Source organism: Rissa tridactyla, chromosome 2, assembly GCF_028500815.1.
Source record: "Rissa tridactyla isolate bRisTri1 chromosome 2, bRisTri1.patW.cur.20221130, whole genome shotgun sequence".
Taxonomy (NCBI): Eukaryota; Metazoa; Chordata; class Aves; order Charadriiformes; family Laridae; genus Rissa; species Rissa tridactyla.
In genome coordinates, this window is record NC_071467.1 from 156,578,942 (window position 1) to 156,603,737 (window position 24,796).

At 36.5% G+C, this 24,796-nt stretch overlaps 1 protein-coding gene across 4 annotated transcripts in view; it reads right to left on the reverse strand.

Annotated features, from left to right (window-relative positions):
* The window catches only part of ZMYND11 (zinc finger MYND-type containing 11), a 107,174-nt gene that overhangs the window by 36,009 nt on the left and 46,369 nt on the right, over positions 1–24,796 (reverse strand). For all 4 annotated transcript variants that reach the window (XM_054190140.1, XM_054190138.1, XM_054190139.1 and 1 more), the window contains exon 3: positions 8,361–8,520. In XM_054190140.1, coding sequence (XP_054046115.1) covers positions 8,361–8,520 — 160 coding nt within the window. The remainder of the gene's footprint in view (positions 1–8,360; positions 8,521–24,796) is intronic.

The following is a 24,796-nucleotide window of genomic DNA, read 5'->3' on the forward strand; positions in this document are numbered from 1 at the left end:
CCTTTACAGATCCTTTCCTTTGATGACCTGGGCTTCATCTTTAAAACGGATTTCCACAAACTGACTCTGTAGGACTCTTGGTAGGTATTCGTTACCCATATTTTATCACAAAGAAATCCAAAGCAATTATAAGTTCATGTGTCCTCACAACTCCCTAGGCATCTTGCTTAATTTCAAGTACTTATATTGATTTATTTATTGATTTATTTATTATGGTCTGGTCATGATTTTCATAATCTCAGCAATTAACTGTTTGGGATTTTCTACATTATTTTTAATTTCTCTCATTTTAGAAATCAGTTTTATTCTAAAAAGAACTAATAAAAAATCATTAGTCAAGAGACAGACCAAAATCTCCTTCTCCATAGTGCATATTAAACACAGACATACTTATAGGCTCGTGATAATCCATTTCCATGTTCTTCACTGATAACTGCTTCCTCTTCTGAGGCACTGATGCAAGAAGACTCAGGTTCTGCAGTGATTTCCACAGCCTCTCAGAACACTTTTAGCTTTCTTTCATTGAGTTTAATCTGCAAGCCTAAGTTTGTCTAATTAATGTATTGCCAGTTTGTCTTAAGAAGTCTTCTGTTTCTGGCAGAAACCACCAAAGTCTTCTCTGGATGCCTGCCAAGACAGGTATGTTTTTATTCTCTCTCCCACCTTGTAGGTATGTCCTGGACAATGCAGGGTGAGAGGCTGCAAAGTATAGAGCCAGTTTCTAGCTCCCAGAGCTAAAGAAGTGAAGTTTTTTCAAGAAGCGTAGTAGCATGCCAGCAGCCAAAATGACTACTAAAATCCCTGTCACACTTATCTTCTCAGACTATGAGCTGTGTTCCCGAAGCAAAGAATAAATCTCAGTTTCCCTCCCAAGAAGATCGTGTTTGGGTAGCAGTAGTTTACATTATTTGAGGTGAGACAATACAAATATTCTCCTCCAGGATATTACAAATCGAAAATAGTTTCAAATGGAAATATTTTATTTTCTTTCTTCATGTTCCAAGTAAGTTCAAGGTTAATAGAAACTTTCAACTTATCTCCTCAGAAACTGGATTTGCTTGCTATTAATGTCACTGTTTTTTACTTAGGTTGAGCCAAGAGGAGGTCTGTAGGCTATTTTCATTAGGGAGATGAATCAGTGATGGAGTAAAGTATTTATTAGGTGTAATGCTTTTTATTTCCACATTTTGTATGTGAAGGCTTTGTTGCCCTAGAGAGAGGATGAATCCAGACCAGAAAGAAACCATCTCTTTGCTTGTAGTTCCAAGTTTCCTTCCAAGAACTGTGCACAAAAAGGGTCTCTCCCCTTTCCTTTCTTAAAATACGTTTACATTGCTTTTCTAGCCTTATCTTCTCCATGGAATTTTGTAGTGGTTTTTTGTAGGTTGATGCTTCTGCACACACAGAAACATTTAATCTGCACCAACAGCAGAACTTCCTACCCACTTTGCTTAAATCTCCAACTTCTTGTCCATGTCCCCTGTGCTGTAAGTGTGGCTGGTATTGTTTCAGCTGTCAGTGATATAAAGGCATGAGGGCTGCATTTTTTGTGCATGAAGCATGAATATTAGTAAGTCCAACAGCTTTAATGAAGTTTCATTCAGTGACTGGCATGACATAATAATAAAAGATTCAAAATAGTTGCCAGAGATGCAGAGCATTTTGAACCCACAAAGTTAATAAAAACAACACTACCAGGTCAGGGTTGGCACAAAGGAGGTGGAAAAAATCAACATGCATATTTTCAGAACAAACTCAAGATGGACTGATCTATGTCATCTAGTCCATTAGCATAATTTAAATCCCATGATGGAAGCTTTGTGCAGACTAGTTTGACTAGTTTACTCCAAACCTGTAAGTAAATTATCATTCTTTGAACACCCTTTCAATCAGAAAAAACATTTTGTGAAATGTGTGAACAACATCATCAGTATCTCAACTCTAGAACAGTGAGTGAACACCTCAAAGAAGAATACAGCATTACATTCAGTGAATTTTAAAAAGTCAAGTGGCAAATCTGTGAGAGGTAAGTGAAGATGCTGATGAGGTTGTTTTGCCAGTTTAAAAGAAGTGTCATCTCTTAGGTATGGTCTCTACTAGTGTAATCTTCAGTAACATGAAGATCCTCCAAACAGTGTAAGCTCCTTTTTTAGGGGATGAAAAATAAGGATAAGTAGAGGAGAGGGAAGAAATACTCCTGAACAGATGGGAAGAGAAGAACAAGATTGGAAAGGGAATGCAGAGAATTGTTCCTGATTCTTAACCCACCTGGAGACAGGAAGAGCCACTGGAATGGCAGTGAGGCCATTCTCATGAGCTGCATGCTAATAGTCTTAACGCAAACATAAAGGAGGGTCTTGGCTTTAATACAGCAAGAATTTCTCATCCATGAGGTGGGAGTTCAGAATTCTAATTTGCTTCTCAAGGATAAAATAGTCTATGCTTTGATTTGGCGATTTGAAAATATTTGCTTTTCTGAACTTTCACAAATCCACACCAGGATATTACACCAGTGGACGCTGATTTTTTAGTTCATTAATAAGCAGAATTTTACACTAGTGCACTTTGTGATAATAATTTTGTGGGAAAAATCATTGCCTTTAGCACACAGTGGATTGATATGGTGGCAAAATAAGCTCTGAATGATGGGACCTTAGAGAATGGAAAGATAGACAGCAAAGAAAGATTCAAAGAATTCCAGAAGCTCATTTCCCTTGAGTGCTCTCGTGTGACCAGACTGTTATGTGGCCTGACACTCAAAGGCTCCTCATACTCTCCTGAGGTGTGGAATAAGAGATGAAAGCCGGTCTGATCTTTTCTCTTTCACAAGATCATTCATTAAGTCTTTGCATCAGTGAATCAACAAATGTAAAGAACACTGGTAGTTTCACAATAATTAGGAATCTACCTGGAATGTTCTAGGCTTGAAAATCCTCAATTTGTTACAACATGTGAGAAATTGTATCTATCATGGTTTGGGCTGTTTGGCTTTGGATCAGTGAATTCACACAGGACTTCAGATTAAAGGCAATATGGATGGATAAGACAAATAGAGAATTTTTTAAACACTGAAGGAAATTTTTCTTCATTTGGTGTGACATGTAGTAGTAAGAGCTTTCATGATGAAGGCACTGTCTGTCACTATTGCTGTTTCATATTATCCTTCTGCTTCTAACCAAAATGAATGGGATGCACATTAAAACCATTCCTCAACCTAGTTGTTAGTAGCCTCTAGCTTGCTAGGAATAACTGGTAGCTATGTAGGTTGGTTTTGGTTTGAGGTTTGGAGTTTCTTTCTTTAATTTAAACTGTATTTTATGTACAGAAAAGTTTCAAACCCTCACAGTGACTGTTCTTAAGCTTTTACAATTATCTTCATATTTATGGAGACTCGAGATGACACAGCCAGTTCAAAAAACTGTCTACCAACACTGACCTAGCATGGAAAAATCAATATAATTACAAAAGCAATTAAGCACGGCAAGTAAGAAACCCGGCCTTTGCTCAATCTAAACCAATTTAGATTAACACAAACATAACAGCCAAAATACTCCTTTCTCATAGACTGATCCTAGCAAAATTGAAGCTGCAATACATCAAATCACAGTAATCACTGGGTGTATGTCTAAGGTCACTAGGGTTAACAAAATCACCTTCAACACTCACAGTGCTGGCAGTGTGTTACAACAAAGGTTAAAATGATGAGAAAGCAGTCAGAATGAGGAGAGTGATTATTTAGGCAATCTTGTGACTTGAAAGTATCTGGACTCACTTTGAGCAAGCATCATTAATTTCTAGACATAAAATATCAGAAAATCCCCAGTAATGAGTTAGCAAGTTATGAATACATGGGTGTGTTGGGAAAAAGCACATTCTACTTCTAATGTTTTCTGAAAACAGAAAAGCAAGCAAACTGTCCCTCCAAATAGCATGCTCTCCACTAAACCAAAAGATCTTTAGAGGGAAGGATTGAAGAGGCAATAATTTGATATGGAGAGGACTAAATGCACGGGAAAATAACTGTAACTAAACCCCAAAGTTGGATTTAACTAGCCAAAAGAGTTGCCGGTTCTTTCTATAAGCAATCAATTAAAAGATCAGAAAATAGAACTCTGTAAGAGAGTGACTTCTTGCAAATATAATCACCTTGTATGTATTTTGTCAGTGAAGAAATAGCTCCAAGTGCCTTAAAAAAGTGTGAAGCCTCACTCTTCACATCTCGTTAGAGAATCTGACCACTACAAACCAATTTTAAACCACAGCAGTACTATGAGATATGTTGCATTCAGATGCAAACAATGAACTCATGTTACTAACACATCTTCATTTTGGAAAATCACAATGGTTTTTGGCTTTATGAACACATGCAGATTGAAATTATACATTCATAATGCCCCTCTCTGGGTCAGTGCAGTTTTATGACTTAAATCATGAGGAGAATTAGCACATTAAATGTTCTAAATAGCTCTGGACCCACTGTCTGTAGAAAAATCACAAAGTAAGTAAATGCCTAAGACAAACTAACTCTAAGAACGGTATCCAGCCCTCCTATAAAGCTACATTGATGCTTTAATTTGATGTTTTTCATTGGAATTAGACTGACCACTATTTTACACAGACAAAAGTACATAAAAGTTATGGCTTAACTGAAAATAGAACGTAATAAGTAAGGAGATGCATGATTCTTTTCTTCAAGAACTACATTTCCCTTTTGTTTCATTGACTGTATTGAAAACATAGTTAACAACACTGATTTGCAAATTTGTTTCTAAACCCGAAGAGCACAGAGATAATTTATTTTATGTTGATAATAAATACCACTTCCAAATTCCACAAGTTCCATGAGAAATAAAGTTTTTAGAAAGAAAAAGTAAACTTTCATTACCAGACTTCAGGACTGACATTTCCCTTGCAAGGCAAGAAGCTGCAGAGATTTTGTTGAATTGCATAATAATGGCATCGACAAACAGTGAAAATGCAAAATTCCTAACTAATATCCTCGATATTTACGGAAAATAATTTCTTCTCTCATTTATTTTGTCAAACGCATTAATCATCTGCAAGATGAGAAAGCCTGTAAGATGAGAATGCATTTTGAAAATGTGCAAAACATCTGTATAGATGGCAAATGAGCAAACAAAATGAATACCTGCACAAGCCCTGGAGGTATAATATTTAATATTTGCAGCAAAGTTCTTGGACAGATACTAACCCTTAAATATCAGTTGGAAGACCGTACGTTTGGCAACTGACTCCGTATTTTAAATTTAGTAACTTATATAAAAATATTTCTCCCACGTACATCTGAGAGAAAAAGAGAACAATTTTATATTCTTTTAAATCTGATCATTCATTTTTCCTGTTTTTCAGAATATTCATTTTCACATGAGTTGTCCCTTTTGGAAGGGCCTCCTGATGACCTCAAACTGTTTTGTCTTTGCACCTCAGCTTGTTCTTTTGTATGATATCCCTAAATATATGAGATTTTGCTTCATTTTTTTACCACAACTTCAACATACCAATAGAACAACGGTAACAAAGTAGTGTAATTTTTTTAACACATTCCACTGAAGATTAACCCTATCAGAGATTGTGCCCTTACTGCACAGATCTATCATTATGTCAACCTATTGGATAGGGCAAATGTTTGGAAGCATGTAAGAAGGCCCCACAGACTATCATCTAATGAATCTTTTTCAAATAGAGCTGTTTTCATAATCTGTATGCTTTTAGTTACTGCTACCATTTAGCAACCAGTTCACAGTCATCATTAAAACTAGGCCTTGTGGCAGCCTCTAGTCAGGCACCTATGTAAGTAACAGATACAGGTGCTCAGCAGTTCTGCAGCCCAGGCCAGTAATTTATTTACTTGAATATGGACTTAAAATGCTAAAATTTAGATCCAAAACTTCAAAAACTGAGCAAATACTCAAATAAAAAATGGGAGGAGGGAAAACAGGAATGTGTCCTTTTGCTAACTCCTTGAAACAGCTGTCCTTACTGATGTCTACTGTGGTGCCAGAAAACAAGCTAAAATCCAAGGGCATTTTTGTACCAATGCCAACAGGTAGTGGATCAGTTCTCAAGTCTTTCTCTTTCACGTTATAAGCTTTCCAAGTTCTTGTAGTACCAGTCAAACTGAGTTTGACAACTGGGTCAAGGGTCTGTCTGTATGTGCTGAAGTTTGATGAGTCTGAAAGCCCTGTTCCAACGTTAATAGCCCTATTTCAGAGAGCCCTATCTCCTACAAGTGAATCTCTGAAAAGACTTCTGTGTGTTTGTCCTCACTGAAACGTAACTTGAGCTCATGGTTCAACAGTCATTAGTACCAGATCTGAGCAGTACTGAATTACAAAGAACTTGATCAAGTGCAGACAAAGCATCCATAAAACTATCCAGTGTGTCCAATGTACAGAACATACCAAACTTCATGGTTTTGCACCAATTGTTGGAGAATGGAAAATATTTGATCTGATGTCAAGTGATGACAATGACACTTTGTTACTCATTAATATTTTTTGAATAAAAGAACAAAGAGAATGACTTTGTGCCAAGTCAATGTGTTTTGCTTCATGTGTCTGCAGCATTTTGATTCAGTATTAGGATCAAGAAGTTGGAGGCTGGGTACTGTTGAAACATGGCCTGGATCAGAAGCTGATTCCTATTTTTGCATAAAACTGTTAAGTCAAGTGCGCACTGGTGTTCTGAACAACTGAGATGGCTATCAGACATATGGACACAGCACAATGCATCAGGGATTATCAGTCACGCTGAAAATACAGTCAGTACTTCTAACCAAAGGGCTATTCATAATGTGACTTAAGCAGCATCTTCAGTCAAGTCAAAGACAATTCTTCATTCCGAGATAAAATAATTACACAATTCTAATGACTCACTGGGAATTTACATGCTGGTTATCTTACAAGTTTTGTTAGAGAACTGTTGCTAATAAGTAGGATTTTTTGAATGACGGTTTAAGAAATGGCTATTGTGAGGCATTTTGAGTCTTTTTTTTTTCTCTTAGCAACAGAGGAAAAAACCATACTGAATACTTGAGATAACTACAGATCTCAGACTTTATGCCATGTTGAGTCTGCATAGTTAACATCACCTCTAAACTGCAAAAACTGACATAAGAAATACCTGAAAGGGCTAATTTTGAGACGTTTACTCACAGGGAAAATAGTAAAAACAAAGCTACATACCCTTCAAAGGCTCCCTTGAGGGTTTCTAATGAAATTAGAATGAGATAACAGTGACATAATGTACATTAGATACATATTTCAATACCTTATTTTAGTGTAACTAGGATAATTTTAACTAAAATGTTTTCTATTATGGATACTGCTTGTTTCCACTTTCTATTTCTCTCACTTTAAAACAAAAAAAAATAATCTGTTGTTTCACTTTCAGGATCTTATTGATGGCTACAATAACGTAATGAGCATTTCGGTGGTTTTCAGAATTTATTTTCCTGTAGAGTTTTTCTGGTTTTCCTCAAAATTTAAATTATTATCTATGTCCGAGACAATGCTGTTCATTTTACCAGTATTTGATGCAATTTATTTTCCAAGCAACAGTTCATAGTTCAAGTATTTTAAAGCATTTTAAAGCTTTGCCGAACTCTTTTTTTTTTTTTTTTAATTACAAAAACGTGGTCTTGTAGATACAGAGACCGGAATTCTGAACAAGGCAAAGTAATTGTGCAAGCTTTTTCCTGGTCCATGGGACTATTCTCAGTTAACTTTGTGAGTGCATTTCAACCTGTTTAATTCAATTTAAATATTAATTTTACACATCCAGTGGAACAATGTCTGTATGCCTGTAACTAATTTTCTAAGAAAATCCTTCCTAACTGAGTGCCCTGGTATTCACAAATATCTGTAAAGCACATCTTTGCATGTGTGTTTGTATACAAATGTATAACTTCTTGTTGCACTTTTGAAAGGGAGAGGAGTTCTTCCTTCCTCAGATTCAGATTAAAGCAAGATTAATCAAAAATTCTTGTCTTCGTTTTTTTTTTTTAAAAAGATACCATCTTTGGAATTTGAGGACGTCTGAGGATTTCAAGTAATACCAATATTTACTGTCTTCCTGTACAGCTGTGGAAGAGAATATTACATAAAAGTGAGGGATGACTGAGCAAAGGACTTTGCCAGTGTTTCATAGCAGAAAACTCAGAACTTGAGAAGAAAGAGCTTTTATGGAATAGAAAAGGTTAAAAAAGTTTAGAGTGCATTAATTCCCTCTTCGCAAGCACCAATATAGCATCTATAAATAACTTTAAATAGAAATTAAAACAAGTTTCATGCTAAGATATGAGAAATCGTGATTTAGTTTCTCAAAGATTTTATACTCACAATCTCATCTCCTGGCAACCAATATCCTTCTTGTTCAATACCAGCTTTTGACCCTTTACACCCCACCGTCAGGGTTTCAACAATAAGACCATCCTTGACTGCTAAACTCAGCTGACGTGTGGTTTCTTTTGGATGCATACCATGGACTCGAGACATATACCTGCACACAAAGCACAAAAGTCTTTAATTGTTAAACTATAAAATGTGTCAGCAAAAAGATACTATTTTTCAAATTATTAAAAATAATACACAGTTTAAGTTTTAGGTTGCTTTTAAACTGTCAAAATTTATACAATTTCCCCATTTACTCCACATCATCTTTGCCTCCCCTTGAAGTTATCATGTACACACTTAGACAAGTAGTAGCACAGTAACCTACAAAAAAAAATGATCATATCCCAAAACTAACAGGCACACTGCTTGGGCTTGTCTCTGCTAAACTTCCACACCCATTTGTGCCCCTAAAGAGACTTCTTTAAATTAATTGAAACTTGCATTTCTGTAATATTTCCTATAACATACATACTACAAAATGAGTCTGGAGATGTACCAATGAATCTATGTGATGCTCATGATTACAACACACTGATAAAAAATGGGAAATTTATGCATCACATATGAAAACCCAACAGCTAGAGTTACAGTACCAAGTAGTTTTTCTCCTTTTCTTGAGATAACCACAATGATCACACTATGATGAACTGCGCTGGTGAGAACAAACCACATATAGCCTAAACTGTGTATATGCATGAGATTCAGTTCTGTAATATTGACCTTAAACCAGTATAATTTACTTCTAGACCAACACCAAATATTAACTTGGAGTAAACAACATAAAATGATCTTCCCTCAAATAAAGATGACTTCCCTGTTTGAAGATCATTATACTTCAGAATTTTTTTTAGCAGAATTCCAAGAACATATCTATGAGTCACTGCACATGGGGAAGTGAAGAGAACTGCAATCACATGCAATCAGCAGATAAGTGAACTGACTTGGAACCAATTGTTTTGTGGACATATTTTTCTAGTTATAGCTCTCTTACAGTCACAGGGCTAACTGAATTTCTCTCCCGTTTTTGGTTTCTCCAGGTGCTCTACCTTACCTGTCTACTAGCAGCAATTTGCCTGCTTCAAGACAAAGCTGTCAGCTATAGTATGTTTCATGCTTAATAATGAATTCCAGCATCCACGATTCTTTTACAACTGTCATCACAAACACCTTCACAAAAAATATAATTGTTTGCTATCAGGAGCAAACTTGATGAAAATTTATTTTAAAGCAGTAGCATTACATGAAAAAAAAAAAAAAGAGTTACATCACTTCAGATGTGTTTTTAATAACGTGGCTGACAGGAACTTTAGAAGTTATAAACTTACAATAAGAGATAAAGACCCTCATGATGAGATGAAGAGTAGTCAACCCTCCAATCAACCCTTCTCTTTGAAGACATAAGACTTTCAAACCTCTTATTGTTTTGGATGCATAAAGGTCTTGTCCAATCCAGCATTCTCTCTCAAGCTTTGGCTGAGCACTGGTTTATCCTAATCTGATACTTTGGTTTTGCTCTGAAGGAAACTAAACACATATAATCCTATAGTAAATTTCTGACAGAGTAGAAATGTATATTTGTTTAGTAAATTATACAATCATCAGAGCAACACTGGACATTTATAAATTTCTGTCTGGTATCAGAGGCTTTTACATAAATGCAGCATGTTTGCAGGATCTTGGGGTTTTTTTTAGTGTAAAAACTCTGAGATGCAGTGCTGCCATTTACTGTATTTCACGATGTCTACCACAACATGGTCCAAGTCTGGTTTCTTTGTGCATCCTACCACTGCATAAAAAGTAAGTAATAATAAATTAAATTAATAGAGAAAGAACAAAATTCTGTGCAAATCTGTGATCCAAGCTAATACATACGAATCTTATGCTGGCTAGCAAAAAGGATCGAGGGCCAAGCAACAACTCAAAAGATCAGCACACGAGTTCAGTTCTGTATCACACTGGGTGGATGCTCATCTGCCCATCCTGATCCCTCTCTGCTTCTGTAAAAACCTAAACTCAACATGAGATCCTGTTCACATGATATTAAACACTACAATGAGTTTTCCAAGTTCTCAAAATTCCAAGGAGGGCTTAAACAGGCAGAAACTCAAAACTATTATTTCACTTTCAAACACAGTGCCAGTGAACACCATTAGTATGCTGAGACATAAAATGCTGAAGCTTTAACTCAATTGTTTATATACTCATGTTACATGTATTTCATGTGTAGTGCATATACACACATATTTATGCAAACACAACTAGCTTTTTAAAGTGCAAATTATCTTTGTCAGCATTTGCTAACTTTATTGTTTTTTCAGCAAATTTCCATTTTACCTCTGTACTAACAACCTCCCCATCAGAGCTACAGCATTCATGTCTTCTGCAAATTCTTCAAGTCTTTAGTACGTCTCAAAATACATAGCATAGGTACTATCATTCTTCCCATTTTACTGATAGAACAGATCGGGCACTGAGAAAGGAGGTGATTTCCCGACAGTTATCCAGTAGGCTGCTACAGGTCTGAGAACAGAAATCAAGTATTAACCCAGTGCCATAATCTTCAGTGCATCCCGCTGAAGAAACCATGTATTTTGCATTGCATCATCCATAGTTGCAGAAACACAGTCCAACAAAACTCTTGAACATAAGCTACATGTTTTATGATGACTTCTCACTCACATCTCTGAACAGAACAGACATATAATACGAACCAAAAAGCTTTAAACCAAGTCTAATCAGCTAAGAGGTTTAATCTGCCTATTTCAACTGTGGCAGGGTGTGGACTAGCAAAAACAAGCACAAGGCCAGAATCTCCCATTTCTCAAATCCAATCTGTGTTCTCAGCCAGGGTGAAAGTTCTGCCTACTACAACTAAACAATCTCATTTTCTCCAGCTGCAAATTGGGAGTAATAAATCCCATGTGGCTTTTTGAAGAATACTTTAGTCAATGTTCAGACTGTGCAGTCAGGAGATCCACAAGGGCTATGTTTTCCATGTTTAAAGTAAAAAGCTATCAGCTTTCTCAGGAAAGCACACACATGTAGAGAGAATGTTTTTACTTTGAAGAGTAGAACTGTGGCTAGAAAAGTGCCCCCTCCCCCCAAATTTTTCCTTATGTTAAAACCTGTGTAGTGTACGTAGCCAGATATTCACAAAGACTATAAAACACCACTGGCAGGGTCTGGATGAAATCCTATCTTGTTTCTTTTCGTCCAGAAGGATGGCATATAATCTAAGAAGCTATTAAGGCACAGGATTTGAACCAGAAAAGACAGTTAAAGTTCTTTAATAATGAAATGTGAAAAACTGTCACAATATGTGAAAGATGCTAGAAACACAAAATAAGTTGAACTCCAGCCTAGAGACAGAAAGCAGGATGTTTGGAGTCCTAACTACCACATCAGACTCATTACTGGATCGGGGAAAAACAATACTGAAATGTCTTTGTGCAAAAGTGACACTACTAATCCAGGGAGTGCAAGTTTTTTCCTGGCACTGTATGCACTGAAGCATCTGGCACCAAGAAGTTAAAAAACAAGCAAGGGAGAGAAAGCAATCCCTGATTGCTGTTTTCAACAAAAGCTGATTAGCCTTACCTTGGAGACAGGGAATTGAAGCAATACTGGTTTATCATGCTCTTGCCCAGTCCTCCATATCGACAGATTGGGAAGTGTAATACAATCCCTATATTGCTATTATGTAGCCAGACACGAGAAGTAAAGCAAACATGCTTTCAGATGGGTGAGAATAAGGCATGGAGACAAAGTAAAATCCTCTAAATCAGCAACCGGCCCTAATCAGATAGGGGGCTGAAACAACCATTTCAAAATACAATTTAACTGTGCTAATCCCTACTATATAAAATGAGGGTCTGTCTGATGAAAAGAGGAGGTTTGGCCTGATAATCTGCATGTTAAATTCCAAATCTCACCAAATGAGGCTGCTTGTCTGCAGGACACAGAGGCAACTGAACTGCTGCTCAGTATTACAGTATTTATTGGTCAGTATTTTCTCCATTTATAAACTGTCAGCGTAAACCTCCTTGACATTAGCACAGAAGAATCTAGCAAAATTACAGTTTTTGTAATCAACTTCTAAGAGCCTACTAAAGCATGTTTTCAATTATTGCAACACCACTTGGAAAGCAAAGGGTAAGAATCTTTAGCAGGTAGGTTGCTCATTACGACCCTTAAACAAACCTCAGCATTGTCACACCATCAAATGTATACATAAAGGGCTGACCTTCAGAAACAAGATACTACCAAGAGCATCAGGTAAATGCACATGTGTACATAGCTAATACACGTGCACACCTGTCTGACAGCAAAAGAAAAAATTTAGAGAAGAACAATAGAGGATAATCATTAATAGATTTGTAGATCGTATGTGTGTGTGCATACTAGTCTGTATTTAGTGTACAAAATACCAACCAGAAAAATATGAAAACAATTTTAAACCTATATGGCACTGCAGATAAACAGTAGTCAGGTCTTTTCTTATTTAGCAGCAATAAAATATCATCATAGTCTTCTGTTTATATACCTTATTTTTGTTACCCATCCTAAAACCTTAACCCTCTCTCAGACACCATGGGGACAGCCCAAGGGGTCACCACAGCTGGAGGTGAGGACTCTGGCAGTCCTCACAGGCCTCATGGCATCCAGAAGCCACACAGCCATCTGCGGCACACCTCACCTTAGCCACATTGCAATGACAGGGGAGGAATGATATGCAGGGAACCATGGTATGTGCACTTTCAGAGTCTCTCTCCTTCACAACAAACTGCAGAAGCTCCTTTAAGTCATGCCACTACTAACTGACAAATGGATCTTGCCACCTCCCTTTGCTAAACAAAACTGGACACCTCTAAACTGCCTGCCTGACCAATATACAGGAGACTTTATAGAAGCAACAAAGTCTGTCAGCGTACGAGCAATTCACACCTAAAACTTCAAAAAGATATTCTCAAACTAGCCAGTGTTCACCATGTCTTTCTATTCAAAACCTACATCTAATACATGTACTTCAACATACCTTAAAACTCAAGAAAAAGGTTTGTTTTGATCCAAGGGGTGTGGAGGAAGCAGATTCTAAAGCTGCTATCACCATGGGAGCAAAACAGACACAAAAGTAGCTGGCACTTGCAGGGGATCAGATGGTGAACTTTTTGCCTACAGCTGTCACACAGCTCACAACTCTTTTGCTTGGTGCTGTGCAAGACACAACATGATGCCAAAGCCTGTCCTAAAAAGCTTAATTTATATGGCCACAAAATAATCCACATAAATAGCTAATTCTGTGCCCAAAGAGTCTTCTTGAAGACAACTGAGGTCTACTGAGGTGCAGTGAATGGGCACATGGGCACAGTTGCATAGTGGCCCGAAAAACAAAGCTGGCCATTGAAAGAAGTAAGGAAGGTTACTTAAGGTAGGAAGTTAGCACAAGTATTTAAAAAAATATGTATCTCAGCTTTTTGGACTCATAAGAAATTGCATTTTCAGTGACCTGAACTCATCAAAAGGAAAATTCTGAAAAAATGCTACAGCAAGCATCTTTGTAGAAGTCTAAAGTAAAATACATATAGGAAATAGCTGCCTTTTATAAAATACAACAGTGTGTCAAGTGTAGGTAGATGCTAATTTTAGTGGCAAACACTGTAATCTTGGTCTGATCAATTATCTCTGTGTATGCTCAATGCCTCCGCCTTCCACGATACGAAGGGAAGTAGCAGACTGCTGGCAGCAGCAGACTATCTGTTAAGCAACTCATCCAGGCAGAAACAGAGGTCTTCAGATTTCCTTGTACGCAGAGCCCATCTCACAATTGAGATCTGATAAAATACGGCAGATCCCATTAAACTCAGCTGAAAGACTGCCATTAATTTTCAATGTTACCTACAGGTATATAAAAATGTCCTAGATTCAGAGACAGACCTTAAGGAATAATGCATAAAATGGAAGGAAAGCAGCCAAAAATCTATTCTGAGTTTTAAATTGTGTTCCTACCTCTGGTGAGAAATTATGCCTTTTGCTTTAGATTCAGGGTATGACAGCAGTTTTATAGAAGGCCCAAGCACTTCTCTTAAGATTTTTTTTTAATTTGCAAAGAATAGGTCACTTGGTCATACTAAAAGTGAAAATGGAAGAGATGGCTGTGATTTTTATTATTTTTTTTTTAGCAAATACAGCTACATAGCATAAGAACTTCAAATACCCACGCTCAAATCTCAGGAATCCACTAGCTATCCTTGTGGAGAGCCAGGTGAGGATTTGTGCTCACAGTTGTATCTCAAGGTCTCAGTTCAGAAGTGTAGGCTGCCTGCTCCCACCAGACGTAGCACTGAGGTACAAATCAACTTTCACAAAACACAGGCTAAACATTATGGGTATTTGTGTTTCAAAACAATATGTTTGAAATATATATTCCCTGTTTGCCAGAAACTGAGAGCTTGTCTGAGAACTGAAGACAATACAGACACAGAGAAAGTAGAACCATTTACAGTGGGTTTGTAGCAGCACACTTCTGTTTTCTAAGACACTTTTTGATATGCTTATGGTTTCTGAAGTTTCGATTCTAGATTAAAGTCATTAAGATAAAGACAACCAATGCATAACATTCTTCCTCTGTATTCACACTTCACCAAGAGAGATGCATGTATATGAACAGGCTGCATTTGACTTCCACTGCACTCCACACACCACCAGCACACTGCATAGACCACACAGGCATTGACAGAGCTGTTGCCTGTGCAATAAAACACTGATTATATGACCTACATTTTGTGCAGTCCAAAGTTCCAAGAGGGGGACAGAGAGAAACCGAATTACAGAGAAACGATGAATTTTCTCTTCCCTCCAACATCACTATCTGCAACATTCATTTTGAAGACACATATACTATGTAAGTAGGAAAGGTCTTAAAATTTGTTTCGTCTCTCTTTCATAGTTGAGAAATACAGCATTTGCATGAATACGGAATCTAACTTTGTGCAGTGTTTTTATAAAACAAAACTCATAAATTTGACAGTGAAACAGTGAGATCAAGATCTGCCGATGCTTCTTCTGCTACTGCTAAAACAAAGTTAAGGAGTAATCTTGTTTGTGCGTGCTCTAGATACACCAAGCACCATGTATTTTCCTATAATGTTAATCACAGAAATAGGTCATTTCTGTCAAAACCAGGTAATTTTAACTCAGGTAAGTCCTTTCTTTCAGTCATTTAAATTCTCACTCATACAACTTCACTATACACTTAAGATTGTGTAACCCACCAATATGACCATGACAGGCAAGTAATTAAGGGACTGAGCTACTCAATCCTTATCTGCAAAAATCTCCCTTTCAGAACTACTACCACCTTCTCAAGGAGGAACCTATCTAAAAAAGGGCTCTACTCCCATTTTTTGAACCTAAAAAGTTGTATCTGATACTGCTGGCAATGTACACATATGTGGACTGAGCAGTAGTGGCAAACAGGGGCACTAATTGTTCCGTGTCATTCCATGCATATAAAAAATTGCTTGTGTATACGCAGAGCCACTGCTCCATCCAGAACTTTTCTGTGGATGTAGTGAAGAGACAAACAAGCAATAAATGACTTGGAATATCACATGCTGGCTAATACCTTGCAAATGAAATATTTAGTCAGCTCAGATTGAGCATCTCAATTCAAAACATGCTTAAAAAATATACATTCAAGAGCTTTCATGATTCAGTTTTTGAGAGTTTTCTACCTAATTGAATTTCTATTCTTATCTGGGTTAAAAGTAACAATTTTTTTTTTTTTTTGGTCAGATTAGTTTTATCTTGGCCAAGTTTCAAAATCACCACAGTCACACAAATGTTCACCTAATTACCAGCTGGGGAAAGCACATTGGCTGGAAAAGCCACCAGGGCAGGGTTGCTGCTTTTGGTGATGATATTGTTTATATGAATGGGAATATGAGACCACAGCCTAAAATAGATGGTATGAGTAGTGCTTTGGAGACCATTCTCTCTCCAGCGGTTACAGAAAAAGCTTTGATGAGCACTTCAGGCCAGATAACAACCTGTTAAATGGCCATGTCACACTCATTTTGATCTTTTACTTCTAACAGAAAGCCACATTTATTTACAGCAAAGAAACAAAACATAAGACAGAGGTTTTACTTTCAAATATTATAAAGACATTATGATTCAAGCAAAAATCAATACGGGTTGTGACATAAAAAGTAAATTGGTTTGCTTTTAGTAATTAGAAATAAAGATAACCTGTTATGTATTTTTCTGTGTAAAGTTACACAACTTACACAAATATTAATAGAAATACAGAGTACATGAGAACATTCATTAAAATGAAAATGTGGATAGTGATTTTCAAGTCAGCTACACTTCCACTGGAGTTCATAGTTTGCATGTATTATCTATGAAAAGTATTAAACATTGAATATTACAATTTTTATAGTAACAAACGGTAAGAAGAGTTTAAATGAGTTGGCACTCATTAGCAAACATCAAACAAGGAGTATGGCTGTTGTTAATAACCATGTGTTTGTGCTGTTAGTATGAATCATTTTATTTACCAGCCATACACATGCTCAGCCCAGAGATGACTTCCCCTACTGAATCAATGAAGAACATTGACCTTTGAGATAAAAAAAGAAAACTGCCTTACTAACAATACCAAGTAAGATCGTTCTTAAGAGAAGAATTATTAGATAAGGAAAATCGATCAAGCAAAATTCGTTAGAAATCTGAGCACCTATTTATTTTTTGCAGAATGAATTGTAGGAGCTAGATGCTTATGCATTAGTATTTCTGATCAAAGCAAATAAACCAAAAGTTTAGCCTCACCTCAAGCTTCAGTTTTCAACAAAATAGCCTTTTATGCTAAATTCCTACAGGCACAATGGTTGCACAGCTGGCTACAGCACCCTTTCTATTCCATGTAGTCAGCAGGAAAAAAAGGTGGCAAGGCTGGAGGAATCCCTGTCTTATGACAGCCAGCACTGAGAAGCAGACCCAGCAATTCAGGTAGCAACGTTCTTTATCATATGGTGGGACAGTGGCTCAGTACCAAGTCGAAGGAACAATTATCCCTAACAAATTGCAAACAACACCGCTTAATATATCTGGACTTCTTTTTATGTATTCCTTTAATTAGTTTAATTAATGTGTTTAAATAGAATCGTTACACAAATTGAAGACATTATCTGTATCAAGGAAAGAGCCTGATGGGAAAAAGAGTAATTATTAACATGTGTTACAAACGCAAGATGACACTTTAATGAAATCCACCAACTCAGAAATTTTACTTCTACTGCTACTCAAAGTTCACAATTTTTTTCCTGCTACCCCTGCTTCCACTGTCCCTAGTCAAAAATGTCTAAAAGCAGCTCTTAAAATGGATCATTAGTACTAGCAATATTAAATTTACATAATATCTAAACCAGAAAATCACAAACTCACAAACAAAATTAAGATTAAACACCACATAAACAAATAGATAAAAGCTTTATGACCAATGTAGCTATGACAGGTAACACAGGCCCCATCCCTGGAAGTTTTTAAGGCCAAGCTGGATGGGGCTCTGAGCAACCTGTTCTAGTGGGAGGTGTCCCTGCCCATGGCAGGGGGGTTGGAACTAGATGATCTTTAAGGTCCCTTCCAACCCAAACCATTCTATCATTCTGTGATTCTATGAAATTTAATGAACATAGGCCATTGTGAACATTCCTTGTGCAAGCAACGACAATCTGTCATTCCTTCTTAAGGGTCTTATAAAATGTGAGTGTTTAGCTTAGTTCCTCACTTCTCTTCAACATTTTTGTGAATACAGATGTTAAAAATCCTTATTAGCTTGCTGAATACTGCCTCATTGGTCAGTTTTGTACAAATTTATAAGCAAAATTGTGTATTGGTTATGATGCAAAAGCTGGTGAGCTTCCCTGTACTTTCCTGCATAATGGCAGTTTTCAGTGTTCTTTTTATTACTTTATAGCATATATCTGAAGTCTTGAAGAAAAGTCTGAAAATTTTAACCTGAATACATTATTTAACCTCACTGCAAAGCCATCAGTATAAAAAATTAATGTATCAAAAAAGTCAAAGGTTTTGGTGTCCATCATATGCGACATATTGCTATGCTTGTAACTGATAGTTATGTACACATAATGCAGAGTTTTTATATATGATGAAAATAATACTTTTACTAAAACCTTTGCTATTAGGGAGTCAAATGATCAGGTTTAGATTGCCTTTTTTTATTAATATAATGTTTTTTAACCAAATTGATCAAAAAATTGCTGAAAAAGCAAAGACGACTTTTTATTCTCCCAGGATGATCTACGACTAAGGATTTACAAGCTTTAAAACTCTAGACTTTGTTTACCTTGGTTTAACATAAAAATAGTGTTATGAAAACAGAAAAAAACATTTGTTATTTTCTAAAACGGGGCTAAAAGAAGCAACTGAAGATTATCACAGGAAGAGAGAAGCAAAGTAAAAGAAATGGAAAAGGAGATTGACATAGTGGAGTCAGACAGAAAGTGTTTTGTCCTTGAATATAACAGAAAACACATAAAGAGGTATTTAAAACTAAGAGTTTTCTACCCTGTCATCACCTGGTGATGTGTTTCTGTGTTTGTTTTCTGTAATGCATAGAACTATAATTAAGGCAACCCAATACAAACTGAATTCTGTTTTCTCAGAGGTGAACACTCAATAAACAGGCTGCCACTCGAGGCAGCTACGTGGCCTGCCGAGGAAGCAGCATCGCGCTTCTTATAGTAGGACCTTGTACTCCACACTTTTGCTTACCCTTGCGTAATTGCAAACTGCTATGACACTGCATGGCACGGAAAAAAACTTCACTGTGCTTTTCTTCCTCATCCTTTCCCAACTGGTAAAATGTGAGCTTTCTTGAGCACCTCCTTCAATATTGACCTGTTCTACCACAGTACCACTGAGCAGGGTTTGACTAACACGTACCAGATTCTGAAGAGCTGCTTTTAATAAGAGCATTTGCTTCACATGGTCACATTTGAAACGTACATGAGGATGATGTAAAGATGTGGAAAAGGAGTCAGTAACACTGGTTAAAAGTGAACTGAAGCAACCACTGCATTCTTCTGTGTAACAGGAGCATGTTTTACTTCAAACAATTCTTTTCAGATATGCCTACTCTCTGATAACAAAAAGATAGATATTTTAGGGGAATGGCTTGACAAAGGATAAGCAACAAACAGAGCAGAAAAACATTACTAAGCTTTCATTTCATTCAAAGAAATATCAGGTGCTACAATACTTCTGCTCATGTAAAGTTAAACAACAGGATTCTCTAGTTACAAATCCAGAGTCATCTGCTCTCCTAATCACTCTTATGGCTTACTATTTTTGTTCATGCATGACTATTTAGTTCCAACATGCAAAATATTAGGAATATTTAAATTGTCATCAAAGATACTATAAATAGTGACAGATTTTTTCTAACAAGTTTCTGAGCTTCAAATAAGCAATATTGTAAGAACCTTGTTCTTTTTCTTGCCACTGCAGTGCATATTCTTATTTATAGATGTGTGTGATTATTCCCTACCCATTCAAATTGCTCATTTTCTTATTTATACTTTCTTGTGATTATTCTCTACCCGTTCAAATTGCTCATTCTCACCTTTGATTTAATCGGTGCTTCTAGAAATTGTTTTCTGTTAAAGCAGACGGCCTAAAAAGAGAACCACAGAACTGAGGCAACAAAAACAGATTTATGGATGGGAGAGGCCCTTAACTTTAACTATTCTCAGAGACTGACAGGAGAAATTTCATGAATGATATCTGGAGAAGAAATCCTCCTCCTAGGACTAAATGTCAAACTGAGAGGGTCACATACTCAATCTACAACTGCTAGCGACTCCAGCTCAACTGTGGGACCACAAAATCTCATCATTTTACAGTAATCTTCCATACTGAGTAATTCTTTTCTGGCATGCTATCCCATCAATGCTGATTAATGTCAGTCCGCACAAAGCTAACAAGGGACTGACAGACTCGACTCTGTATAGGATTGGGATCTGCTCATCTCTCTCAGATTTTCTGACTTAGCTGCACTTACATTAAATTAGAACATAACAAAAAGGAGTCCACAGAACAAATATGGGGAAAATGGGACTTAGTACTGGACCATCCCATTTGAAAGCCAGTTAAAACGATGAGAGTCGTTGTACCTGTTTATGAAAAAAAAGACATTTTCTTGTATCATCAAGTTCTGTAAAACAGCTTTCTCACTGATGAAACTGAAGTTTCGGTTTCGCTTTATTTGAAAATAACACAAATTCTCTGATTATAGCCTATCAGTTTTATCCTAGCTAATGGTCTTTCCATCATCTTCATCCCCCCAAAAACTGGAATACCTCTACCCTGTGGACTATGGTCACCCTTGCTTTCATTCCCAAACTAACTCATTCTCAGGCTCCATTGTGGAGAAAGCCAACTTGTTCCTCCTGGGAAAAAGGTAAAGCATGGCCAAGAGGTTAGTTTGCTCTTGAGAAAGAACATGGATGTAAACCATGCCAAGATTGGCTCCTTCTGCCAAGGGCACTCCAGCACCGTTCCAGAATGCTATGTGTCCTCAGATGCCTTCACATCATGCCCGATGGCAAACTATCATGCCCCTAGCTTCAAGTTTCAAGAACAGCATAGCTGTGGGCTGTATTATTTTTGGCGCTTAGAACTGAGGAACCACACACACATATAAAACAAACAAAAAGTATGTCAGGGGCAAAGAAACACTCCATGAGCCAAAGGCAATGCGGTGTGGCCACAGCATATCTGCTCCAGATGGTGCCAGGGCATTCCTTGTCACAGTACACAAAGACAGTATAGACACAGCCTTATAAGAGACAGGAAGAGACGCCAATCAACTAAGTAAATCATGAAACACATCAAAGGGAGAGATAAAAAAATATGAGGAAGGAAGTATGGAAGAAAAGAATGATGTTTTGGTTCTTCACATTAGTCTTCACGGAATAGTTTAGAAACCAGAATAATTACCTGTTTACAACGACAAAATCTTGAAAGCGGCCAATAGTAGTTCTAGAACACTGTATTTGCCAACTGGGTATTTTAATAACATTAACTTAGTAGATAATGAACTCTGAACTAATCATAAAGATCATGAAATGTTCATAAATTGCTACTGAGGAAATCCAATAGCTTGTGAGAAAAAGGGTAAATATTTAATTAATATTTGATTAAATCTTAGGAGTCCAATTACTTGCAAGGGAATTATAAAGAAAACACTATAAAAGAAACTGGAAGACTGGAGTAGCCAAAGAAAGAGAACTTTAAAAACATGGTTGTACAGAGATACTTACCAAACTACGATGAAACTGAAAGTCAATAATTTATCCCACTCATTTAAATATGCATGCCTTTTTTCCAGTGTATTTTAAGGCATTTTATTCCATAAAATCAATTTTTGAGGTTACCGCAAATCCAAAACAGATGGAAGATAATGACAAAAAAACAGAAAGTCAAAGCATAATTATAAATTTTTAACACACTTTTAGGGATGAACAATTTGTCAAGCTGTGCTCTGACAGAGAATTCACAAGAGATGAGAAGCCATTTCTCTGCTAGTATTTACAGCATAATTAATACTCCTGGTACTGAAAGGAGGCCTACAGGAAAGATGGGGAGGGACTCTTTATCAGGGAGTGTAGTGACCCGAAGAGGGGTAACAGTTTTACACTAAAAAGGGGTAGATTGCTATTAGCTATTAGGAAGAAATTCTTAACTGTGAGGGTGGTGAGACAGTGGAACAGGTTGCCCACGGAAGTTGTGGATGCCCCTTCCCTGGAAGGTCTTCAAGGCCAGGCTGGGCTTTAAGTAACCTGGTCTAGTGGTCAGGGGGGTTGGAACTAGGTGATCTTTAAGGTCCTTTCCTACCCAAACCATTCCGTGACTCAAATACAATAATACTCATCTAAATAATTGACCTATTAGGGTCCAATTATCCCAACATCAAGCCTGGACAAAGAAATAAGTCATATTTCCTATTTCTTCCTCTTAGAAATATTATTTTGTTATTAATCAATTTGGTAGTTTAGAAATGTTAGATATTTCTAGTAGTTAAATTTTAAATTATTATAATTCATTGACTTGAGATATGCTATGATAATGTAAGCCAGGTGAGAATATTTATTTTGCATACCTTTACAGAAATGTTACCACTGCCTTCAAATGAGTTTTACTGTTAAATAAAAATGCACCGAACACACTGAAGTCTTTGTACAAAGATAGGAGCTTATATATGTTTTAAAGTTCTCTTCAAAAGGCAGTTTGCACTTTTAATACTAATGCCTTTAAATTCACTACACTGTGACTTCTTGTTAGTATTGGTTTTCAGTCTTTCATTTAGTTTTCAAGCTACTGAAGAATGCTTATCTCCAACCAATGGAAATTCCAACTATAATGTACCCCCACATATAATCATTAAAATTGCAGAATCCCTTTCATATAATGATTTGTTGATTTTTTTCTTGAGACATCAAGTCTGTGCAGTGTGGTCTCTTCCCTACCAATGCCTTTATTTAAGTTTTTATATAATACTCCAATTAACAGTGTCATATTCTTGCCATTTTTCCACAAACACATTTTTAATTATTTCAAAAATAGACACGTTTCTTGTGTTTCTTAATACTTCTCTGCGTGACTTTTCTAAAATAATTGCCAAAAGTTCAGTAAGCTTACTAACTAATTTCTTAAAGGCTCTAACTTGCGTATTCAAATTTTCCAGGTGATTCTCTCCTTAACATAAGACAGTTTTCAATCACTTTCTAATCACGCATTTTTCTATTCTTGCTTTTCCCCCTCATCAATTTAAAAAGGAAAGCATACTTGATTTAGTCTACTTTTAATTAAAGAGCCTCCTTCCTTATAGTTTTTTCCTGATAATATTAGAAGTACCTTCTAGTGTTCTTGGCTCCTCCTACACTATCCTCCTACTCTTATGTTCTCTACAGAAAATGCGTGGCTAGTTCTATAGATTTTTCTTGCATACTTTCCATTGCCAGTATCTTCTGGAAGTCTTTCTTTACCCCATATATTTTTTAACAATTACACATGAACTGCACAGGTTACATTTTACATATTTTAATGTGTTATATAAATTTGTCTTTTTTACTTATTTTGTTGAAAGAGTTCATAATCTATAAACAATGAATCCCCTTTTTATATGACCAAGATTTCCTCCCTGGTCATAGAAAGTAAATCTCCTTGATACGTACAGTGACTTCTACTCAGCATCAAAAGATTAAGAAAAGCAAGAAGTAAATTAAGTTAAACAGGACTATGTTAGGAAGAGGGAGACAAACATGCTGAGCTGCAGGTTAGGAGGAAAGCTAACAGACAGATTTGCCTAAAAGCAGCAAACCATATGATGAAGAAAGCAGCAATAGAGATTCTGCTCTGAAGGTGTTTGGACTAACAGGTCACAAAATATACCAGACAACTGATCTCTAGCAACAAATGAACACTCAAACTATAGCAAAAATAAAATAAAATAAAAAATCAAATCATGAATCATCTTTTCAACTTGTGAAGTTCTTTGAGAGTACACATTTGTCATCCACTGTATGACACAGTAGGATGACTGTCACTTACCTTAAACACATAACGAAAGATTATCTTGCTGTTTTTCTGTATCCTTACTCAGGAATAAGACATGCTTCCATAAATTTCACTGTCATTACTACTTGCAAATACTTGTAATATGCAAAGCCATTCTTTCAGTCAATTCTAAGAGGTACTAACACTTTTAAAAAATGCTACTAATCCAAGTATAAGAATCCTCCCTTTAGCTCCAACTATGTATATATGGTCATAATTTTCACTTTTGACCACTGTTTGGTTTTGATCTTTCTTATTATTCATGCATTTGCCTATGTGCCAAGGCACTGATTTGTCTTTTAAGAAATTGCAGTTGTACTTGACCAAATGATCTTTGAGCCTGGCAAAATACATCAGCTGCTCAGTTTTCATCAGAAGGGATATTCTAACGCCCTGCTAATTTCAGAACTTTGGTTTTAATATTATGTAATGTGCATACTCATTTACTAAGTCATCTGTGTTTCTTCCTCAATGACTAGTACTGTAAAGCAACCCAAGGGTCTTTATCTTTTCCTTGTCAAAAGTTACCTCCTTAAAAATGTAATAGAAATAAAAATAAAGATATAATAGAAACTAGATCACCATTCATTACTGTTGTCACTAATGTGCATGTGGAACACTTACAGCCTCCAAGCATTTTTCAGATTACTCTTCACTGCTATCACCTCACACATCTTTCTGAAAGTACTAAGGATGCTTACATCTCTGTTTAGTCACTTATTTTTCTTCTGATTAGAGAT